Source organism: Abramis brama (assembly GCF_963993115.1).
Source record: "Abramis brama genome assembly, chromosome: 15".
NCBI classification, from domain to species: Eukaryota; Metazoa; Chordata; class Actinopteri; order Cypriniformes; family Leuciscidae; genus Abramis; species Abramis brama.
Window position 1 is genome coordinate 12,989,008 of NC_139977.1, and position 23,780 is coordinate 13,012,787.

Below are 23,780 nucleotides of genomic sequence, written 5' to 3' on the forward strand. Positions count from 1 at the left end.
AACCTTCAGAAAACTTTAACTTGATTGAAATTATTATTATTATTTTTTTACTTTGCTGACTCTAACTAACTGAAATAAGTATTAATTATAATAAAATAACACTGGTTTCGACTGCTTTATTTGAATCACTTTTCACAAAGTATTTTATCACAATGCAATAATCATATTTCTTGGCCTACATTCCTGAAATCAAGCTAAACTCAGTGTAAACTCAAGTATGAAGTGCATGCATTAGCCCTCTTTACTAGTCTTGTATACATACAGTGCAATCAGCACACATCAACATACAAAGGAAGATATAAATGACCAGACAGGCCTGTTTACAAATGTGCAAATTTGCCTAGTTACAATCAACAGCCAGATACACTCATGCTTTTTAAAGGGAGTGCTATATTTTTTTGCAAGATCATCCACTGCACCGTGTGGTCATCATGAGTGAGAGCTCATTTACACTTTTCTTTTTTAATTTCCTATTAATATGTTTAAACCTAAACTAGAACATTCTTAATTTAATAGCTCATCTGTCTGTTTACTTCATTTAAAGGCGTTAGTCGTCTTGAGGAACAGCTTGCAGTGTGTCGAGGTCCTCACACGGCCCCTGCAGATCCTCCATTGACTCAACATTATTTTGCGTGGGCTGACATGTTTTCTGAGCGTCAGTCCTGAGTTTCTCAAGGTCACTGTCACTTCAGGGATAAAAGAAAGCGGATGAATTTTAAATAGTTATTCAAGACGATGAGAGAAATGCAAAGAGAGAATAATATAGAGAACAGATGTTTTCATATTTGATATTGAAAGTATGGGTCTGACACAAGGGTGAAACAATACATTTGTTTGTTTAGCAAAATATAGTTGCAAAAATCAGTGAAGACATGAAACATTTTTTGAAGACAGTTTTAATGTGACCTTCATAACAAAAAGAAAGGAAAAGTGTTCTGAAGTTTGAGGTTGATACGATTTTTTGAAATATTTTATTTGATTAAAACAGTAATATTGTGAAATATTATTACAAATTAAAGGAACTGTTTTTTTATTTTAATATATTTTAAATCGTAATTTGTTCCTATGGATGCAAAGCTGAATTTTCAGCATAATTTTTTTAAAGATGAAGATAAAGTGAATTTTTTTGAAGACTCCAGTCTTCAGTGTCACATGATCCTTCAGAAATCATTCTAATATACTAGCGTAATGCTTGGCGCTCTAGGTATCATTCGAAAGCTTAAAAACTCAAAATTCATCCTGTGAAAAATGTTTTGAAATCAGACACTGCGTTACCATGGAAACTGTACTTTAAATCCTTTTAGTGGCTCCTCCCCCTAGTGGGTGGTGTCATGTTTCATATTACAAAATGTATTTTAAATATATTTTATAATCATGACAAATCGCATATCGTCAGAAAGGAATGAGACTCAATGTTCCATATTTGGTGACTGTTTTGTGATATAAGTGATACTGTGACAGAAATGTATTAATTTGTTACAGGAGAACGCATAATAAACAATTCAATGGAATGTGGGAGACACCCGGTGGCTATTTTTATGGAAGGCATTTTCTGCCAAATTTAAATAAATAAATTAAATGATTAAAATTAAAATTAAAACCAGATTAACGATTTCATTACAGAAAACAGTACGCAAAATATGTGACAAAATTGAGAATGAAATTAAATGATTTCATTTTCACAGCATTATCCCTGTCAAATTGAAAAATAAAATGTAATTGGTGATTTCACATTTCATTTTCACTACAGTCTCGAGGCAAGACTGCCAATATTAAAATGAAAAGCCAAACGTGAAAAAGAAACTACAAATACAGTTTTTACAATGCTCTTTAGTAAAGCTCACGCAATAATAGTGACACAATTCAAATACAAATGTAAAATTTCGTTTTCATTTTAATTCCTCTTTTATTTCACAGTTTTCATTTTCGTTTTCATTTTCAAAGACAACCTGCATGCAAATTCTATGTTAATGAGTGGGTGTGGCTTATTCTAGTAACGGCGCTAGAGACACGCCTTCTGTAAAGCGAAGTCGTCGACGTCCCGTGTGCATGAGTGGAATGTGTGAAACGAAATTATTTAAATGTGATTATATTGTAATCGAGACGACGAGATATGGCGAAATCTCTTAGTGAGCTTTTGCGGGAAGCTGCTGCAGCATTAGAACATGGAAACAACCAGCTTGACCATGTTAGTTATGATGTTAGACTCAGACTAGACCATAATCGACGATGAGGTTCATTCATGTATTAGGCTGTTTTGGAAATTCAACTATTTGGGTGTACAAAGGTCTTAGTGACACAGTTTCTACAACAATTATAGCCAGACATTAATACCCACTGGCTTTAACTGAGAACCTCGGCCAATGTTTCATATTCGCGTCGTGCCTAACAACGCCCTTCAGCCGTGACTTATTCAGATACAGCACTAGCCTGTATCTGTCCGCTGTTTAACTGTTACGTGTCTTTTGGTTATTTTAAGTTTGTGTACAAAAAGAATCACAATGCTGATTTTCATTTCCAGTAACAACTTCTGGATGAGATCGAGAAAGTGAGTGTACCTGCATTTACAGTAGGCTAGATATAGCATTTTCCTTCAGGTCAGTCCTATATTCATAATAAAAAATCCGTTTGAATACCCGGTGTGATATCTTGTACTTTTAACAGTTAATAGGGGTTGTCCGTGCCTATAGTCATGTCAGTTGCGTCATTCTTCTCCGTGATCACAAGTTTGAGTAATTTCAAAAGTCTTCTCTACTGACTGACTGACTCACTCATTAAGACAGTCTTTGTCTCCATCTAATGGAGAAATAATGTAACTTCTTCTGTTGCTTTATGGTCAGGGACTATTTTTTTTTCTCCAGCGGAAGGAATTGGCTTTTAGTGATTCATTTTACTTCATGAAAGTTGCATAGATACATATGTTTCGGGATTAATATTTGTATTGCGTGGTAACCGTTTTATAAAAGCAATAAGGTACTCTAGGCTAGTGCTGTATCTGAATAAGTCACGGCTGAAGGGCGTTGTTAGGCACGACGCGAATATGAAACATTGGCCGAGGTTCTCGGTTAAAGGTGCCATAGAATGGATTATTTTATTATTTTATAATGTTTCCTGGGGTGCCCTTATAATGTTAGTATGTTTTTTAGATCAAAATTTGTTATAATTTAGAAATAAAAGGCATATTTCCTAGCCTGATTTCATCCTTTGATTTGAACACTCTGTTTGAAGGGGCGTGTCTGCTGTGAGACTTCAGTGTTGTTGCCCACTGCTGTGATTGGCTGACATGCTTGCATATGAAATATCTGGCATTACATGTAGAGCTATCTGGAAAACTTTTACTATTACAGCTTTTATATGTTTTTACTATTACAGCTATCGGGATTAACGAATCATGAGAAGTTTTTTTTAAAGTATTTAGATCTATTCCCATCACATAAAAGGTTTCAGTGATGAGCACTGAGCAGATGACAGCCTGTTGATCGCGTGAATGAAGATCTTATCACTGCAACGCGATATACTGATGCATAAACAGTGTTGAACGACTTTGAAAGAAAGATTATCTGTCTGAATTTGAACAATTACACATCAGAAATTCACATAACCCACTGGTTCTCCAGAGGCTCGGATGAAGGAGCAAAAAAATATTTTTGTGTTCATTTGTACAACCAAACACTGAGCAACTGCCATGCTTCGTTCGCTCGTTTGCAAGCCATGATGTCTCTCGAGGAAAAAACAATATCGCGCTGGATCTAGATAACACAATGTAAATTATCGTTAATAAAATCCCTACTTGCCGCTTGCGGGAATATAACGTTAGTTGAAATTGCCCCCTTCGTCCGTTTGAGACGCCGAGAGAAGCCTGGCTGCTTGATATTGTTGTAACAGTCCGTGGTGAAATGGGCAGAGCAACTAAACAACTTCGAATTAAACTGTAGCGGTATCCGATTATAGATAGATAGATTATAGATAGATCTGCCATTTTCCCTATGATCCTCCTCCTGCTTGTTTCTTCACCTGCAGAACTTCTGATGATTCGGCTGTGCAGTTTCGCCTGGCACTGAGCATGGGCTGGCATATGCAAATTTTTAGAGGCGTACATATTAATGATCCCATCGGTTTCGTCACAGTTGGTGTTATGTGGAGATTCGCCCGTTTTTCAGGGGTGTTTTTCAAAAACGAGATTTAAATAAGAAAGAGAAAACTATGGTGTTTGAGACTCACTGTATGTCATGTCCATGTACTGAACTCTTGTTATTTAACTATGCCAAGATAAATTCAATTTCACATTCTATGGCACCTTTAAAGCCAGTGGGTATTAATATCTGGCTATAATTGTTGTAGAAATTGTGTTACTAAGACTTCTGTACACCCAAATAGTTGAATTTCCAAAACAGCCTAATACATGAATGAACCTCATCGTTGATTATGGTCTAGTCTGAGTCTAACATCATAACTAGGTTATGAATTCTAGCTTTAGGCTACAGAAGGCGTGTCTCAGCGCCGTTACTAGAATAAGCCACACCCACTCATTAACATAGAATTTGCATGCAGGTTGTCTTTGAAAATGAAAACTGTGAAATAAAAGAGGAATTAAAATGAAAACGAAAATTTACATTTGTATTTGAATTGTGTCACTATTATTGCGTGAGCGTTACTAAAGAGCATTGTAAAAACTGTATTTGTAGTTTCTTTTTCACGTTTGGCTTTTCATTTTAATATTGGCAGTCTTGCCTCGAGACTGTAGTGAAAATGAAATGTGAAATCACCAATTGCATTTTATTTTTCAATTTGACAGGGATAATGCTGTGAAAATGAAATCATTTAATTTCATTCTCAATTTTGTCACATTTTTTGCATACAGTTTTCTGTAATGAAATCGTTAATCTGGTTTAATTTTCATTTTAATCATTTAATTTATTTATTTAAATTTGGCAGAAAATGCCTTCCATAATTTTTGGTACAGCGCCTAAACAAAATCACATAGGAACTTTAATTTTTGTGATATCAACTTCAAATTTGTAACACAACCTGGTTAGACATATGGCTTTGATGGAGTAAAAAGTATTTTGTAAAATATATATTTTGTATAAAATAAAACATGTTACTTGTTTTACAGTAAACTTAAAGTTCTATCACTTTTTTACACTTTCATTTTAGGTCTGTCTTCCAAAGCATTCATGAATTACAACCATTTAAGTTTGGAGAGTGCATTTTCACATTTATGCTCAAAAAGGAGGGTGACAGTAAAGGGGTTAAAAATAAATGAAGGCATCTAAAAGTTTGAAGACTTATGACTTTTATATAACAAAAAGTTTAAATCCGTTGAATTAGTTGAATGCATATTTTTCATCCCTCCCTCACATCCTGTAACAAATCCTTCCCTCGCGGGTCAAAATGACCAGAAGCCCTAAAATTATACTCTTTTTTTTCTTTTCTTTTTTTTTCAGAAAGCTTATATCATTTCATTTTTTAAATATTTTTTATATTTTAATGCATTTTTTTGGAGATTTTTATTATTTTTTATTTTATATACCTTTAAATTACTAGATTGTATCAATAAATAATATAATTTAAGCACATTCTTTCAACTTAAATTCAAAATAACTCACCAATGCATACAATAACCAGCTCAAATCAGCTCAAAATATCTCACATTGGGACAATTTGGATGTCTCTGCCTAGCCTGGTAATACCAAACTCTGCTACTTCGCTTTGAAATTGAGCGGAAGTACGAAGTCTGACGTAGTCAGGCTAGTCTCTGCCGACCTCTTGTTGAAAAATAAATAATATAACATGCCACTAGATGGCCTTATGACCTGGAGCAAACGCACTCTTCCACTGGGTCCTAAAGTCAGTTCTCCAGTTTATCTCTTCAGTATGCATTCAGATACACATGTAGACATTAAAAAAATATTTTTGGTACAGTTTTAGCATTTTTAGTTTTAATTTTGAACATTTCAAATGTGTACTGTGTGCTATTTGTACTGAAGCATTCCTCGCATTCCATTCATTCCTAAGGGGGTCAAATTGACCCATGAGGGAAGGATTTGTTACTTTTTCACATAAACTCCTAAAATCCAGTCCATTTTTTTTTAGTGTATTTGTGGTTCAAGTGCGACAAAAGTCTTAAGGTCTTGGACCACTCCGTTGAACACTCAATTTAAAATAAATAAATAAATAAAGAGTTTCAGGTCAAATTATCCCGAGGGAAGGATGAAAAACAATCACATCCACATAAAACTGCCCTTAAACGAAAATTTCTGTTATAATTACATTGCAATCAAAGAGCAATTGCGTTCAGATCTAACTCACTTGTAAAGGTTTTTTTTCTTACCTAAGAGGAATAAGGACAATCCCAGTGACAAGATTTAGCTGCTCCACTATCCAGACACGACTTGGAGAGTTCAGCTAAATGAGGGGACAACCCAATTAATTTATTATTATTACACAACAACATCAACTGAGACATGTACAGTACTAACATTGAGACGGGAGATATTGGTGTCTGATCCAGTCTTGTAGATCCAGTTCATGGTTTTCTGTAGAATCACTGCCTGATGTGTCAGATGCTTTAGGTACTCTGAACTCTCTTGGGTCTTCTCGTGTGCTTCTCCCACCTATTAAAAACAGCATTTATCAAAATCTAGACTAGATTCAAGGCTAAACAAATCTGCTCATTTTGTATGGGCTTGTAACCATTCACCTGCTTCCTGTATATGCCGTAACGCTCCTTTTCATGCCTCAGCGCAGCACGGAAATCTCCTTTACTTTCATGCACCTTTGCCAATAAGTGATGACTGTAGAGAAGGACAGGATCATGAAATGTTTTCTTCAGGTTCAGAACATATGAGTACTGTATCCACAACACAGTGGCTTGTTTGTGTTTCTGTTCACCCTTCACCTTTGTGCCAGTTTGAGAGATGAGGGTCCCTGATATTTGGAGGTCAGGGCAAGGGCGTTCTCCAGGAACTTCAGGGCAAGATCACAGGCCATCATGCTATGAAGCACAAGGCCTATTTTACTCTGTACAGGACATGAACACAAGTATGTTTAGGTTAAAACAATTTTGTGCATTTAGTACTTAAACATTTGCAAAGATATTCATGAGCATTACTTATTATCATCAGCATTGGGGGAGATGCAAATAACATGGTAAGATATTTTTTTATGTTTTTGAAAGAAGTCTCTTATGCTCACCATTTACTTGATCAAAATACAGTAAAAAAGAGTCATATTGTGAAATACTTTTACAATTTAAAATAACTGTTTTCTATGTTAAAATATGTAAATTGTATACATATTGTATACAAAAATAATAAATGTAATTTATTCCTGTGATGCAAAGCTGAATTGTCAGCATCAATACTCCAGTCTTCAGTGTCACATGATTCTTCAGAAATCATTATAATATCCAAATTTGGTGAAATATTTCTTCTTAATATTAATGTTGAAAACTGTTGTGCTGCTTAAAACTTTTGTGGAAACTGTGATACATTTTCTTCAGCATTCCTTGATGAATAGAAAGTACAAAAGAACAATTTATGTAAAACCATGTCTTTACTGTTGCTTTTGGTCAATTAAACGCACCCTTGCTGAATCAAAGTATTAATTTAAAAAAATATATATTTTGAACAATAGTGTGTGTGTACACTACAGTGTGTATAAATATATATCACAGGAATAAATTACATTTACTGAAATAAAAATAATGGTAACATTTTACAATAAGGTTTCATTAGTTAACATTAGATAATGTATTAACTAACATGAACTAACAATGAACAAAACATTTGGTACAGTATTTATTCATCTTTGTTAATATTAGTTAATAAAAATAAAGTCACTCATTGTTTGTCCATGTTAGTTCACAGTGCATTGACTAATGTTAACAAACACAATTTTTGTTCATTTTAATAATGTATTAGTAAATGCTGAAATTAACATTAATTTAGATTAATAAATGTAGAAGTATTATTCATTCTTAATTCATGTTAACTAAAGTAGTTAACCGTTAACTAATGAAACCTTATTGTAAAATGTTACCGAAATATTTCACAATATTTCAGTTTTTACTGTTTTTTTGATCAAATTAAATGTAACATTGGTGAGCATGAGATTTATTTTTAAAAACCCTGAAGAAATCTTATATATACATAGTATATATAAATCTGTATATGCTAAAAAAAATCTTTCAGCAGATGTACACAACATAAAATAACAGAATCAAATGTATAAATCAATATGCATCTCTTAATTAATATGGGAAAATATACAAGAATTATAAAAATGTTGTTTAAAATAGATGAAGATTGAGTACAGCATGTCACACTGCAGGCCATTTGGTTTGTTTTCAATGTCCCTGTTATTCATTATTATCACATTGCTATGATTATAATAACTCACGTCCAGTAAAGTCATCTCAGGATGGTCTTCTCCACACACCAGGAGCATCAGGTATCGGGCACGGTATAATAATTGCAGCGCTGTCACTGGCTGCCCTCCAGCAAAGCAATAAAGACCGAGGTGCTTCTACACAAAGAGGAAACAACTTTGTTTGTCATATTCGTATATTGACACCAGCATAACCGTATGATACTACAGTAAACCATACTTTTAATTGACATAAAGATGATTACGTACATATTCCTGTATAGTGTTGGGATGCTCAATTCCCAGGACTCTTTCACTGATCAGCACAGCCCTCTGCTGGTGACTAAGGGCCTGACAGCATAAAATACAAATTTCATTTCAAAATGTCATTTTTAAAAACGATTTATTTGGGTTCTTTATTTATTCTATCATATGTAATCTTCGAGCATGTGATACCTCAGCATAGTCTCCGAGGATGTAGTGTATGCGTCCCAATAGCCTCAGACATACGCAGACGTCCTGATGCAGAGCCCCGTAGACATTAGTGAAGAGACCCAGAGCCTGGCTTATTAACTCACAGCCCTCTTTCAGACAACCTAGTGATGCACAAACACATATCAAAGACTGTTTGTTTGAATATTCTTTTTGTTTGAAATACACTACCGTTTGGGGGTCAGTAAGAGTTATTTTTATTTTATTTTAAAGAAATTAATACATTTATTCCATTCGCAAGGATGCATTATATTGATCAAAAGTGATTTTTCTATTTCTATTTCAAATAAATGCTTCTTTTGCAATTTTGATTCACCAAAGAATCCTAAAAAAACTGTTTTCAGCACAACTGTTTTCAACATTGATAATAATAATAAAAATGTTTTTTTGAACAGCAAATCAGCATATTATAATGATTTCTGAATGATCATGTGACACTGAAGACTGGAGAAATGATGCTGAAAATTCAGCTTTACATCACAGGAATAAATTACATTTTAAAATATATTAAAATAGAACAGTTATTTTAAATTGTAAATTGTAATTACTGTTTTTACTGTATTTTTAAACAAATATATGCAGCATCGGTGAGCATAAGAGACTTCTTTCAAAAACATTAAAAAAATCTTACCAACCCAAAATATTTCAATGGTGAATAGTTAACATGCTTATGTATATCAATTGTTCTTGTGTTTTTTAATTATTATAATAATTTTTTAAAGTGCCTTAGAGTTACCTTTAAAGGCTCTCGATAAAAATAGTTTATTATATATATATATATATATATATACAGTCGTGCCCAGAATTAATCATACCCCTGGTAAATATGATCAAAAATGGCTGTAAAAAATAAATCTACATCGTTTATCCTTTTGATCTTTCATTCAAAAAATTGGCAAAATCCTACCCTTTCATTTAAGTAAAAGAATTGAAAGTGGGGGGAAATCACATTATAAAATAAATGTTTTTCTCCAAAACACGCTGGCCACAATTATTGATACCCTTTTATTAAATACCTTTTTGCAATCTCCTTTTGCCAAGATAACTGCTCTGAGTCTTCTCCTATAATGCCTGATGAGTTTGGAGAATAACTGACAAGAGATCAGAGACTATTCCTCCATGCAGAATCTCTCCAGATCCTTCAGATTCCCAGATCCATGTTGGTGCTTCTTCTCTTCAGTTCACTCCACTCATCAGGTCAGGGCACTGGGACGGTCATGGCAGAAGCTTCATTTTGTGCTCAGTGACACATTTTTGTGTTGATTTTGATGTTTGTTTTGGACCGTTGTCCTGATGGAAGATCCAACCACGGCCCATTATAAGATTTCTAGCAGAAGGCGTCAGGTTTTGATTTTTTATCTGTTGATATTTGATAGAATCCACGATGCCATGTATCTGAATAAGAAGTCCAGGACCTCCAGCAGAAAAATAGGCCCACAACATTAAAGATCCAATGGTATATTAAATTGTACACATGGGGTACTTTTTATCCTTGTGTGCACCAAACCCATCTAGTGTGTTTGCTGCCAAAAAGCTCTTTTTTTTGTTTCATCTGACCACAGAACCCTGTGCCTTTTGAAGTTCCAGTCATGTCTGACCACTGAATATGCTGGAGTTTGTTTTTGGACGAGCGAGGAGCATTTTTCTTGAAACCCTCCCAAACAACATGTGGTTGTGTAAGGGTTGTTTGATTTTTTTTTATAGGCTTTCTGACCCCAAGACTCAACTAATCTCTGCAATTCTCCTCCATCTGTGATTATTGAAGAGTCTTTGGCCACTCAAACTTTCATCCTCACCGTCCATTAAGACAATATAGACACACGTCCTCTTCCAGGCAGATTCGTAACATCTTTAGTTGATTGGAACTTCTTAATTATTGCCCTGATGGTCAAAATGGGGATTTTCAATTCTTTAGCTATTTTCTTACATCCACTTTCTATTTTGTGATGCTCAACAATCTTTTGATGCACATCAGAACTATATTCTTCGGTTTTACTCATTGTGATGGATGATTCAGGGAATTTGGCCTTTGTGTATTCGTCATATTTAAACTCCTGTGAAACAAGAAGTCATAGCTGGAAAATTTCTTGTTATAGTCACCCTGGTGTGCTAAAAAAGGTAAATATTAATGGGAATATATTTCAGAGATATTTTATTCATAAAAGATTCTAGGGGTATGAATAATTGTGGCCAACGTGTTTTGGAGAAAAACATTTATTTCATAATGTGATTTCCCCCCCATTTTCAATTATTTTACTTCAATGAAAGGGTAGATTTTTGCCATTTTTTTTTAATGAAAGATCAAAAGGATAAACGATGCAGATTTATTTTTTACAGTCATTTTTGATCATATTTACCAGGGGTATGATTAATTCTGGGCACGGCTGTATATATATATATATATATATATATATATATAAAATTTATTTATTTCAGCCAGATAAAGTCCCCAGATTGAAGCTACTTTGAATGCTCACCTTGCTGGACCTGAGACTGACCACAACGCAAGAGATAAAGGGCATCGTTGGCCCTGGGACTGATGTGCTTTACTACGGGGAAAATGTTAAGGATGTCCTCTTCAGTGAACACAGCTCTGTGCTCAGAATCAAAGTGATACTCTCTTAAAAGAATCTGAAGGAGAGATAGAGATGGGGTAGTTATCAGAGTAAGAAAAGAGCACAATAGTCTTGTTAATAAATCCACTCTGAAATACCTGAATGCCAGTTTTGATGGCAATCTCTCTGAGCAGGGTGTTTCTCTGCAGCCTGCATTTGTCCACGGCCTCCTCCACACTTCCACTGCCAGAAGGAGATGAGATGGGATATCAAATCACAGCACAACATCTATTTGTGTTCAGAGAACTGGTCACTCACCAGGGCAGGCTGTAATGGTAGTACTCCTGGGCCTCGGTTTTGATGGCCACCCAAAGGTCACTGGGAGTGAGGTTGGCCCAGACAGTCACGGTGCCGCCCACAGATGCACGACTCCGCCTTCTCCGACTCCTGCGTCTAGAAGCTAACTTGTCGTTTTGCTGAATGACTCCGGCATCGGCAAAAGAGCTCAGGAAGCAGTTGAGGAAATGGCTGACGGAGGCAGACAGGGCAGATGGTTCCACTGCCTGAGGATTAAGGATACAAGAACCAGTTTTGGCAAAAGTGTCATAATATACAGCATCATATTTGTGATATCCCACTGAGCATTATAAATACCACAAGCAATTTCTGGACACTCACCAAAAGGTACGTCTTAAACAGATGTTTTGCACATCTGGTGATCAGCTCACAGAGTGCAATTCTCTGAAAGAGGTTTAAAATAGTTACTTTTTCCAAAAGTGATCATTGTATAATAGGCGTCATACACACATTTTTAGTTCTTCTCTTCAGATTAAAATGAGTTAGTCTAGTGGTACAATTTTAATTTACATTTACATTTAATCATTTGGCAGACGCTTTTGTCCAAAGCGACTTACTATGCCCTTCATCTGATCGTTTTTGAAGGCAGCATAGTTGTATCCTTCGCTACATTTGATATCCCACAATCCTGTGCTTTCCATTCTTACAGTTGAGCTAAAAAATAAAGATGGTGTCTGAAAGTTGTGGTTGGTGGTCACTTTGTGAGTTTTTTTGACCGACGTTTTCCACTTCTGATGTCATTTCTCGTGGGAAATTGCTATGATAGTAAATAAATATCGACTTATTTATCACCAAAGCTCTCTCTATTTTGCTGTAGATCATTAACTGTTACAATGCCTCAGACGTCTGTCTAAAATCAGTTTCGTGAGGTGCCTTCATGCACGGACGCCGCCACAGAAAGACAAACTAAAAATCCAAGGAACCACCAGAAAACAGACGTGACAGGCATGAGTAAAATACACACTTACATAGACATGATCAAGCCTTTCTTTCTGGGGTATCTTCTGAATATTCTCCAGCACAGCGCCCAGGTAGCGGATGTTGATGCCGTGCTGATGCAGAGCCTCAGTTAGTGTGACGCCGTCTATCGGCATTGATGTGTGATCAAGGCAACTCTTCATCTACAAACACACACAGTTAAAGATGTGATTTTTTTCCCATTCTGCTCGGGGTTACACAAGGAAAGGCATCAGGGATAATCTGTTTTATATCCTTATTCAATTTTATATCCTTATCTATATCTTCCAATCCTAATAAAAAGCAATAGGGATGCTCGATTATGGCAAAAATCATAATCACAAATATTTTTGGTCAATATTGAAATCACAATTATTTAACACAATTATTGGCGAAAGTCTTCTTTCACGATATTAGTAATTTTAAATATCAGTTGAATTTCACAATTATCAGTACTTCAGCAAAAACTAAACAAACAGTGTTTTAAGTTTTTCAGGAAGATGTACTAACAGTGGCATTCAGATAATCAATAGCCTAAACAAAAAATTTAATAATCAAATGTAAAATAACATTGCATAGTCTTACTGTACACATTAAATATAGATTAATCCTTATTAAAGCTAGTTAAGTTATTCAGTCAAGATCCGTGATTGATTTTCATTTGTCATTAGTTGTTTGATTATCATTAATGACAGACGGCAGCAGGTATATTAGGCTGCTGTCACTTTAAGAGCTAATACACGGATCCAAAATGCTGATACACACGCGTTTTCTTTCTCAACTGCGTACGGTTAAGCCATAACCCACTGTGTTTACTTGAATACTCTTTAAAAACGCATTTTGCCATTTTTGCCGGATCTGGGCCGACACTGTGTTGCTGTTTGGGTTGTGTGTACACGTTTACACGCGTTTGCCCATTTGCTTATACGCATTCGGCTCTGACTCGAAGCACGCACAAAGAGAGGCGCCTGGGGAACAGTGTCTCTTTTGTGGCTTAATGCGCTTTTAATAACACTGTTTAATATCAAACACGTCCTGCAGTTTAGCAGCAATAGACTGTATTTTACAATACTCTCTTATTTGGCTGTTTGGATGTTACATCTGGGCTTTTGGGGAGAAACGAAAGTACACCGCTGTGAAGGAAAGGAAGGTGCGCTGGACAGAATCGGTTTACCTCGATTATGTTGTTTTTATTATTGTTGGAAGCCAAAATCAAAATCGAAAATCAATTACGATTAATCGCACATCCCTAAAAAGCAACTTACAAATGCAGGGATTTGATTGGAAATGAGGAAGACTGCAGCATCCTTTAACTGCTGTTTCTGTTTCTGGATATCTTCTGCACTTTCCTTGGGGAAACGTACACCTGTAAAAGAACAAATATATTAGTAATGCAATGTTCATATTTAGCCATACACATATTTCTAATATTGTCTGCTCATGTTAAGAGCTGCAAGGTAAAAACAGAAGCTGTCCAAAAAGCTAACAACACACCTGCACAGAAGACGTTGGGGTTGAAATGTATGTCAAAAGTTTTCCTGAGGGAGGACAAGATATGCTTTATTGAAGAACCCTGCTGGGTGTTATTCACAGGCACAGTTTTTAGGGAAAGGTGCTCTGAATCCTGGTCTGGGAGTGCGACAGAAGTTGAGGATAGCTGAGGCGTAGTAGTTGGGTCACTCTTTAGTGCAGATTTGCCAACATCTTTGATTTCTCTGTCATGCTCAGTACTTTGAGAGACAGTTTCCATAAACATCTGGTATCTGGTGGCATTCATATAAAAAGATTGTTTAGCTCAAAACCTCACAGCAGGTTAATATTCGCATCATGATGTAGAGCTTTTTTCATGCTGTGCATTTCAAATATTTTTACTGTCGTAATCGCTATACCCAAAAAATGGATCTTCATAATAGAATGTTTCCTGTTAAACTAAATATTTACACTTAAAGGAGCCGTATGTAAGATTGTGGCCAAAACTGGTACTGCAATCACTTTTAAATTACTGTAGAGCGTGTATCCCCTCCCCCTCCCCCCTGACTCGAGGTTGCCAGATAGGCTGCAGGATCCAGCAGGAACGTAGGCTGCTACAAGGAGCTTCCAACTAGAGCAAAGCTGGCAACCCGGATGCCGAAACACTACTGACTTCGTGATTAGTAGATAGGTGGAGGGTGGGGCATCAGGCCAAAACACAAGATGACAACATCAACATCAGTTGAGGGCTGCAACTTCACTTTTTAAATGACAATATCCTGGCCAGACTACTGTTGTCAGTGATATAAGTATTTGAAATGAACATGATTTCTTAAAGGACAATTCCGAACGCCGTGCTACGTTATATTTCACAAACGTAATTCCTATCGACCAGCTCACTTAGCACGGCGTTCGTGACTCGATTAGTCGAGACTGTTTTCCAAGATGCCTGCTGCCTGTTAACGCGTAATGTTCTGTCTTTATAAAGTATCTTCTTATTAAACTGTCTGTACACTTACAAAGTTCTCAATGCTTCGGTTTGCATGTAGGGACCCTCATTATGCTACCGTGTTAGTGTGAGGCTATTTTGAGCCTTGTTAGTGGTATTAACTAGTGATTTACTTTTACTTACTCTGTGCCCCATATACTAGCGTTATAAGATCATCTGTTTTTAGAGATAAAACTCTTTACATTCGATTTTCATGAAAACGCATCCCAGGGAACGATCGACTCTGTAACCATGTGTTAATTACCCCTAGGTTCATTTTTCACCAGAATTGTCCTTTAATGTCTAGTGACATATCAGGGCCTTTTTATGATTAATTGAAATACATTTCTTACATACAGCTCCTTTAATTATAATAAAAACACTAAAACAATTCAATATATTCACGAAAACTGGTAAAACCAGGCCAAGAATCATATTTCACCAAATGCCTGTATTCAGGACCATTAAGATTTTTTATCTTGTTTTGATGAAAATTAAGCACATTTTTTTCAGCAAAATTCTCAGTACTGTAATGTGGCAGGACGTTATAATTTTAAGTTTATTTTAAGTTTATATTTATTTTATTTATTAATATGATATTCTCAATTATGGTTCTCAATAGATTCACATTAGTGAGATAATCTTTTACTGTATTAAAGCAAAAAATACTTATATTATTTGTATTAAATATTATATATATATATTTTTTAAATAATCATTTTTTTTTATATTTATTTGAAAGCATCAGCAAAATCCTTCCATATTATTGCAAGGGGAATTGAGGTAGAAATGTGTATATTATATGTGTATATGTGTATATATAAGTAATATGGAAATGAATGATTATTTAAGATAATAAAAAGTATTTATTATCTTAAAATAGGCTTCATTTTCAACTGTGGATAAAATATTATTTTTATTTTTTCTTTTGGTTTGATTTGGGGTGAAATATGACATTCTTGACAGGTTCACCTGTGTATTAATCATAAGACAGGTAAATATAATTACCGGTGCTCCACAAAGGCGTCAATGAGTTCCTGTCTCAGGCAGACCAGGCGATGAGGATGTAGCCTTGGGAAGCCCAGTTGTTTACACACAGGACTTAAACCCTCTCCTTCCACAGGAAGGAAGTTGAGGTCGGGTGGGAAGGTAAAAAGTAGATCCAGTATGTAGTGCCGACCATCATTACCCACAATGCCCTTGTGCTCCACCGAGGAGCACAACTCTACAGCTGTATCATCTTTGTTTAGCACTAGGTGGCGCTGCACTCGCAGCTTCTTACTGGGTTTGTCAAGCAGCTCCAGATACCTTCAAAGAGTTTGAAATGTGTGCGGTTACGAATTCAAATATGTTGTTTATGTAATTTCGGACAAATTCTTCAGCCTAAAGGCCGATTCACACCAAGAACCATGAAGATAACTATAATGATAACTATATTAGAGTCCACACCAACACATGATAATGCTCTGTTTATCATAACCGCGTGCTGCAGTTCTGTCGTCTACCGCTTTAAATGCTCAAGCTCTTTAAAGCAAGATGGATTGTGATTGGCTGCCAATGTTTTTATCGTTCATCAGCTGGAAAAAAATAGTTCTGAAAGTGCTTCTCCTGTGTCGTTATCATTATAGTTATGGTGTGAACTTCCCTATTCTCATAGAATTAGAACGATTATTAAAACTTTATAGTTTATCGTTATCATAATAATGTGAACAGGTCTTAAAAATGATGCTTTTACCTGTCATCGGACACAACGGTCTTGCCAAAGTCATTGGAGCCATAGACGACACTCTGTGCTTGGTCATGGTCAAGAATTCCCGGCACGATAGTTTGGGCAGTGACGCGGTAGCCGCGGTAATCGATCACTACAGTGCCAATCAGATAGAGGTCTTCTTGATCCACTGCCCAATAAGCCCTCACACCGTTCAGGTCAAGAACAGGGGCGGCATGGGCCGCAGCCTCCCCTCCCAGATCTCTGTATTGGTCCTGCACATCAAAGCCTAAACTGAAGAAAATATTGTTCCAGATGAACATCTGCTGTCGTGGTTCTTCACTAGGGTTGATGGGCACCACGTTACCATCTACCACTGCCATGGCTCCTCGAGTGGCAGTGCTGACAAAATCACTGTTAGCCTGATAAAGTCAGTAAAAGGTCAGTATTAGAAACAGCCTATGTAAATGTTCCTGATGTTACATTTTAGATCAGATTTGGTTTCTAGAGAACAAAGGCCCTGTTTACACCTGGTATTAAGATGCGTTTTGGTCGATCGGATCACAAGTAGACGAGGAAGACATACCTGTTCACACCTGGTGTTTTAATCTGTCTCTTTTGTCCACTTTCAACCACTTCTGTCCTGATTTCTTTGAGGGGAGGGTATAAGTACATGTAGTTTTTCAGATCTTTCGATCTAATTGACAAAATAAGCTTGCACAATTTACATATGAACGTGACCGGAGACGATGGAAAAACATACGGAGAGCAGCAGCTTTCGTTTCTGCTCTGACAGATTGTCTTTCTGTGTTAGAAATCAGGAATGGTGAGAGAGAACATTGTGCTTGGTACATTTTTCATCTTCAAACCAAACCAAACCAAGTCTTCAGCCGACAACGTTTAAATCCCATCTGGATAGAGCTCTTCCCATAATGTTTACGCATTAGGTCAGTAGGCGGTCTTTTGTGGCTGTTTGAATGCATTCGTCAACATGAGCGTTTACACTACGAGAGCAATCTGGTCGAATGTGTTTTCAACTACCTCTGGAAGTGGTCGAAAGCGGACAAGCTCAAAACGTTTTAGACCTCGTTTACACCTGTATTTAGCGTCGTCCACTTGTGATCCGAATGACCAAAACGCATCCAAAAAGTACTTCACTGTGGAACTGTAAAAGCCCCTTTTGGTTCTAAGTTGAACACATATGATAAGTGGTAAAGATACCTTAAAAACCGCTCTGTCCCTCATCAGACGATCAGTCACGTTTTTTCTCGGAAGCTCTCTTGTGGCCTGAAGTTCTTCATTCCAGTCCCGGGCCTTTGTTCAACACAGAGGGATGAGTGAAAAACTACTTGTGTAACTGGCTTGTGCGCTGACTTTCAACATGTTTACCTGAACAGGCACATGTTCTTCATAACCCAGGCGGAAGGAGATGACATCCTCCGCTCGAACACAGTCCATTGTATGGTCAAGTGCTGGAGCAGTCCAGCTAAACACCTGGAACGGTGTGGCAATCCTTTCAAAGGGGTGTGTGGACCCTCTAAAATAAGAAAGAAGTTGAGTAGTTTCTACATTCTCTATTACATTTACAAGAAAAACAATCATATTTTGTATTATCATTTTATTTAGACAACTAACGAACATATTTTGCAGGTAAACAAGATTTAAAAGTTAATTAAAAGTTAAGTTTATGTTTTATTATTAAAACAAATTATTTGTATGTTTACAAATGTGTATATGTGAAATTGCTGTATCTCTGTATCTCCAAAGTTACTTTAATCAGTATTATTACATTTGGTAACTTCAACTCAAGTGTGTTTTAGCTAGATATTTTGACTATTAATTTCATAATTATACCACAGAAATAATTGAATATAAACAAACTGTGTGGGTAAATTTCACAAACCTGTCAAGAACATGTTTCAGATTTTATTTCACTTCTGCATCTTGACATTGCATATTTTAAAATTGTTTATTTATTTATTCCAACTTATGATTATCATTATATTCTCATATTCTCACTGCTGTGATAAAGTCATGTTTTACCGTTTTACAGTTAAAACTTTTGGTAAATTTTTTTTAATTTAAAATTATATTTATATTTGAAAATGTCTTTAAAATATTTATTTTGTATTATCAAAATCTATTAAAAGCAGGACAAAGCATTAAACCACTATGATGCATAAATACTTTATAAATACAGTATATATTTCATTAACCATTTCAGTTGTATCTGACTCTTGGTGATTCTATGGGCCATTACATGGCTTGGGACACACACACACACACACACACACACACACACACACACACACACACACACACACACACACACACAGACACACACTTTAAAAAATGTTTTTACTTAGATATTTTGACATTCTCTTGAGTAAAATATTGGCACAGTACCCATACTTTAGCACAGTTTGTTGTACTCTTTTCACTTGTTCTGAAAACTGTCATACCTCCTTTTCAGCAAGGCACTGAAGTTCTTCTTAAAAACTTGACTGATATGACCCAGGAGATCCAGCAGAGCATGACTGAGGGCACTAGGATTGGCTGGCTTTGGATTAAAGCTGTAAGTCGTGGATCTAAGTAAAAAAAAAAGAAAAGATTCAGTGTATTTGTTTTTCTAGTAGGGCAAGGACACTTTGAAGGGCAACTGTACATTGTAACTCACTGATTAACGTAGAACCCACGGGTTGATGCTGTTATACTGAAGTGTCTGTCTTCCATGGTCACCACATTGAGATACATGAGGTCTCCATGCATCTTTCTGTTTCCAGGAGGAGGATTCCAGCTACTCATGGTCAGAACCTTCAAGCACTCTAAGGACTGTATAAAAGACAGACAATTAAATATTATCATATGCTATCTTCATCTAGCACATTTTTAATGCCATACTGTCAAAGTTCCTCAATTCCTACCTTCCCAAAATCTGTATGAGGCTGCAGAGGTACCAGCAGACGTTCCTTAGAGCCTGGAAGAATGTGATTTGGAGGACTGCAGCTGATGCGCTTCAACCCGTCACCTCTTCGCTTAGGTTTGCTGCTCTCTGGGATTTAAATTCATTGTGTATTATTTACATGTCTCATGAGGTCTACTGTATAAGGTTATCTTATCTTAACTTCTAAGCCTGCTATCCTACCTAAGTGTATTTTATCCTTCTTACCTTCCATACGATCTTCTGTGACACAGCTGAGAAATGACGGTGAGCTGCCCTCCACTCCATTATAGCCATCAGTAAGGTCAAGGCTCTTTAAAAGGTCTCTGATGTGGCGTAAATGGATACGCACTTCTCGAACATTGTACGGCTCTTTGACATAATTAAAAGGGGAGCGGGAAGACAGATTTATGGCTATTTGTCACTGGTATATATGTCTAAAATGTAAGATTTCAACCAGTTTACTATTAGGTGAAGTTTCCAGTGAAAGCTTAATTGATCAACTATAACGATGTGATTTAGTTCAGGCTAAATTTTCGGGGCTTACCCTCCACAACCCTCAGAATGGAGCCCTCCTGAAGGCCTGGTATGGATGTAAGGTGGGTAAAGTTGTCAAGAGTGACTCCATTCAGCTGCAGGGAGAAGCAGGTACGCCGACAGGTCTCCTCCCGGTCCATCAACACTTGCTTAATTTCTTGCACCATTGCTAAAGGTGACACCTTGAGTGCAATAAACACAGATAGATGGATGGATGGACAAATACACAGACAGACATTAAATAAATAGACAAACAGACAGACGGACGGACGGACCTGGAAGTCAGTGGGTTCTGTTCCTGGAGCTTGGATCTTCACGGTGAATCCCGCATCCTCAGATGGGTCCATGTCAGGGACAGCAGGAAGCTCTTGTTTTTTGCAGTCGTCCTCAACCTGTTCTGTCATACCGTCTGCTGGGGTGTCCAGCACATGCTCACCGGTTATGGTGTCAGGGCTGGGTGCTGGGTGGAAAATACAAGAATATAAATATAAAGTGGATTACCTACAAGGTACAAAAGAGTTAGAAACATTCACACATTTTTATCGGCGCTACAACACAAATACCTCACAGAATTAGGGGCTGTACTGCTGTTAATTATTTGGTTACATTTAATTTATTTCTAAATATTATTTTCATGTTATGTCTGACTGATATTAAGATTCTATGCTATTTTGTCTAAATAAATAAACTAAAATGTTTTAAATGCTGCAAGTGAATTCAGGCATCACAACATTATTTAATTACTAGTGTTAATAAAGATTAAACTTAAGTAAGCATTAGATGACAGCATTATAGAAAGTGGGGAATATGAGCATGCACAATTAAATATATGATACCAATTTAAAAAATCAGTGTGGTACCAGTATTCCTAGACAGAATACACACCTTTAAAGTTCGGAGTGGCCAGAAACAGTTTATCAACCATAAAAAGCGTGAAGCGTTCAGTCTGATCCTCTTTTTGTTCTACCTGTGTCACAGCGAGTGTTTTCTGCTCAGATTCCTGCAGTGATAACCCCGTGCTCTTCTTTAGCCCTTCCAGGTCCCACTGCATCTGTTCTACTTCTGTCTTTTTCCATATCAAATCCTGGGACAGGCTTTGCTCCATCTCCCCTAACTCATGCTCCACCAGCCTAAAGCTAATCTCTGTAATGCCTACTTGCTCTACATGAGATATGTTCTCCTCCACACAAAAAAGATGCTCTGCAGCTGTAGTAGCTTTCTCATTAGCATGCTCTCTTGTCATCTCTAGCGTCTCAGAAGTCTGTGCGTGTTGCTCTGAGTCTGGTTTTTCCAGTGCATCTTGGTCTTCAAAGTCATCCGGTTGTGCTACGAGTTCCAAGGCTTGTGCTTCCCTTTGAGTCTTTAGAAGCAAAGGATCTTCAGTTGTAATGCCATATGCATGTTGCATCTTCATCGCGTCCAGATGTGTTTGTGCTGCACTCTTTGGACAATGTTCATTCAATAGCTTCTCATCTTGTTTCTCCTCAGTGTGCATCACAGATTCCTCGCGTCTGATGTACTGCTCTGTTTGAGTCCAACCATCTTCTCTCTGACTGATGTCAATGTCACTTTTTGAGGCATCTAGAGAAGATGCAGCAAGTACAGGAATGCTAGCTGGACCAGAAAGTGAAGTTTGACTATTTGCAAATAGCCCCGTCCCATGACCAAGGAGAGAAGTGTCTGCTCCACTTCCGTGAGTGCATATTCGGTTTTGAGCTGCAGGTATTTTGTATAGGGATGACAGAAGGGGCCATTCATCCTCTATAGAGCATAATTGATGTGTGCCTGCAATGTTTGTGCTTGGCGGCCCCAACAGCTCTCTATTCTTCTCTCCTCCATTTCGCAGATTGCTTTCATCAATTCCATCCTCTCTTATGGCATCTTGTGCTTGCCCCCAGACCCGAAGGTTGCTGCTAAGCACAATGTCCGGGAATAGGAGATGATCTTGGTCCAGAACAGGAGATGCCAGCAGGTCAGCTGAAGTTCTTGAAGGAGACAGACTTTCTATATCGCTATTTTCCTGGGATAGCAGCAGAGACAGCTCCTCAGTCTGACGCCCGACTCCCTTGGCGTTAATAATCTCAGACACCTTGCGGCAACAACTAAATATGTTCCCCATGTTGTCCATCTCATTACCAAAGAGCAAGAACTGTAATGCTGGACAAACAAAGCCCGCTGTGAGTCAGCTAATAAATTAAAATGACCTTGGCAGCTAGAAAAACAGTGCTTTGTTGGTAAATCTGTAAGACAAGCCTGACAGACAGCTGACATACCCATTTACCAAGTCTGGCATCTGGCCTGCGCATCTCTACAATAGATGAAACATGTTCGGATCTAGTAAAGACATTCTATATTTTGCAAAAGGATGATTTATACATATTTTAATGATTGACTGGATAGTTGTATCTACTATATATTCATGTATATAACAGTAGAAGACCAGAAACATTGCACAGATTCAAATAAAATGCATTTTTTTTCTTTCAATTTTCGGTAGGCTATATTATAAACTAATGCAAGTCATATTACACATGCAGGCGTCTTCTCACAGTTCATTTCCTTCATAAATGTGCCTGTTGTCTCATAAATGTCCACAGAACCACAGGAAAGCAGAACAGCTTGCTCCATGCAGGGATGTCACTCTCTCCAACAAAACGCAACACAATGTATAGTGTCATTTCTCTGCCCTTCATCTCCCCATACACACGTTCATTCTCGGGGGGAGGAGTCTTGATGGAGTTCCTTGCATCCCATTCCTCTTCCAGATAAATCGTAACTCATTTCTTCAGTTTCTCTAAAGAAGAAAAAAGCACATGGCATGACTTCCTGAATCCACCCCAATGCATACATTCGCTCAGGAGTCTTCTATATTCCCTGCGTGCTTCTGAAGTGCGTTTCTCGGTCTCTGCTGTCCCAGCGTTTGCTGCTATGACAGAGTGCTGCAGTACCGGCGGAATGTGCAGGAGGACCTGCTTTGAAAAGCTACAATAGTCGGAGAAGTGGAAGGACTAGAGCACCTTACGAATACTAAACGAAGAGAAGAAGTAAGCGTCATTGTTGTTGGAAGCTTGTCGACCGTCTCCTTATCTGCCTTCGGTTGTCTTCTCCAATACAAGCATATATTTGCGGTTAGAATCTCACCTTTACTTGATGCGCATGCGCACACGCTACTAAATTTCGCTAAACTATCATTTTTAATTCGTATTGCTTATTAATATATTGTGTATTCAGGGTCCCCCGCCCATATGGTAGCCTATTAGTTTTATTTTTGAACGTCTTAAAAACTGTGCAGGTTTGGAGGTATCAAATAAATACATTACAGAACTAAAAAAGTATATTTTATCTGTTCGAGGTCGTTAAGCTAGGTGACATTTCTAATATTGTAATTTGTAGTAAAATGAAACA

General features: G+C 37.0%; 1 protein-coding gene across 1 annotated transcript; it reads right to left on the bottom strand.

The window, feature by feature from the left end:
* Nucleotides 1–101: 101 nt before the first annotated feature.
* cluhb (clustered mitochondria (cluA/CLU1) homolog b) lies at nt 102–23,477 on the bottom strand. The gene is made up of 26 exons (XM_084136931.1): nt 21,261–23,477; nt 20,651–20,835; nt 20,386–20,557; nt 20,067–20,210; nt 19,822–19,949; nt 19,575–19,729; nt 19,360–19,485; nt 18,287–18,434; nt 18,119–18,211; nt 16,925–17,319; nt 16,198–16,497; nt 14,226–14,494; nt 13,997–14,097; nt 12,743–12,895; nt 12,096–12,158; nt 11,736–11,980; nt 11,576–11,660; nt 11,340–11,493; nt 8,827–8,966; nt 8,641–8,721; nt 8,404–8,529; nt 6,902–7,023; nt 6,704–6,797; nt 6,483–6,617; nt 6,335–6,408; nt 102–686 (listed from the first exon to the last, which is right to left on the bottom strand). Exons 1-26 carry the CDS (start codon nt 22,501–22,503, stop codon nt 548–550), a joined length of 5,070 nt encoding a protein of 1,689 aa, XP_083993057.1. The 5' UTR covers nt 22,504–23,477; the 3' UTR covers nt 102–547.
* Between the last annotated feature and the right edge of the window lie 303 nt (nt 23,478–23,780).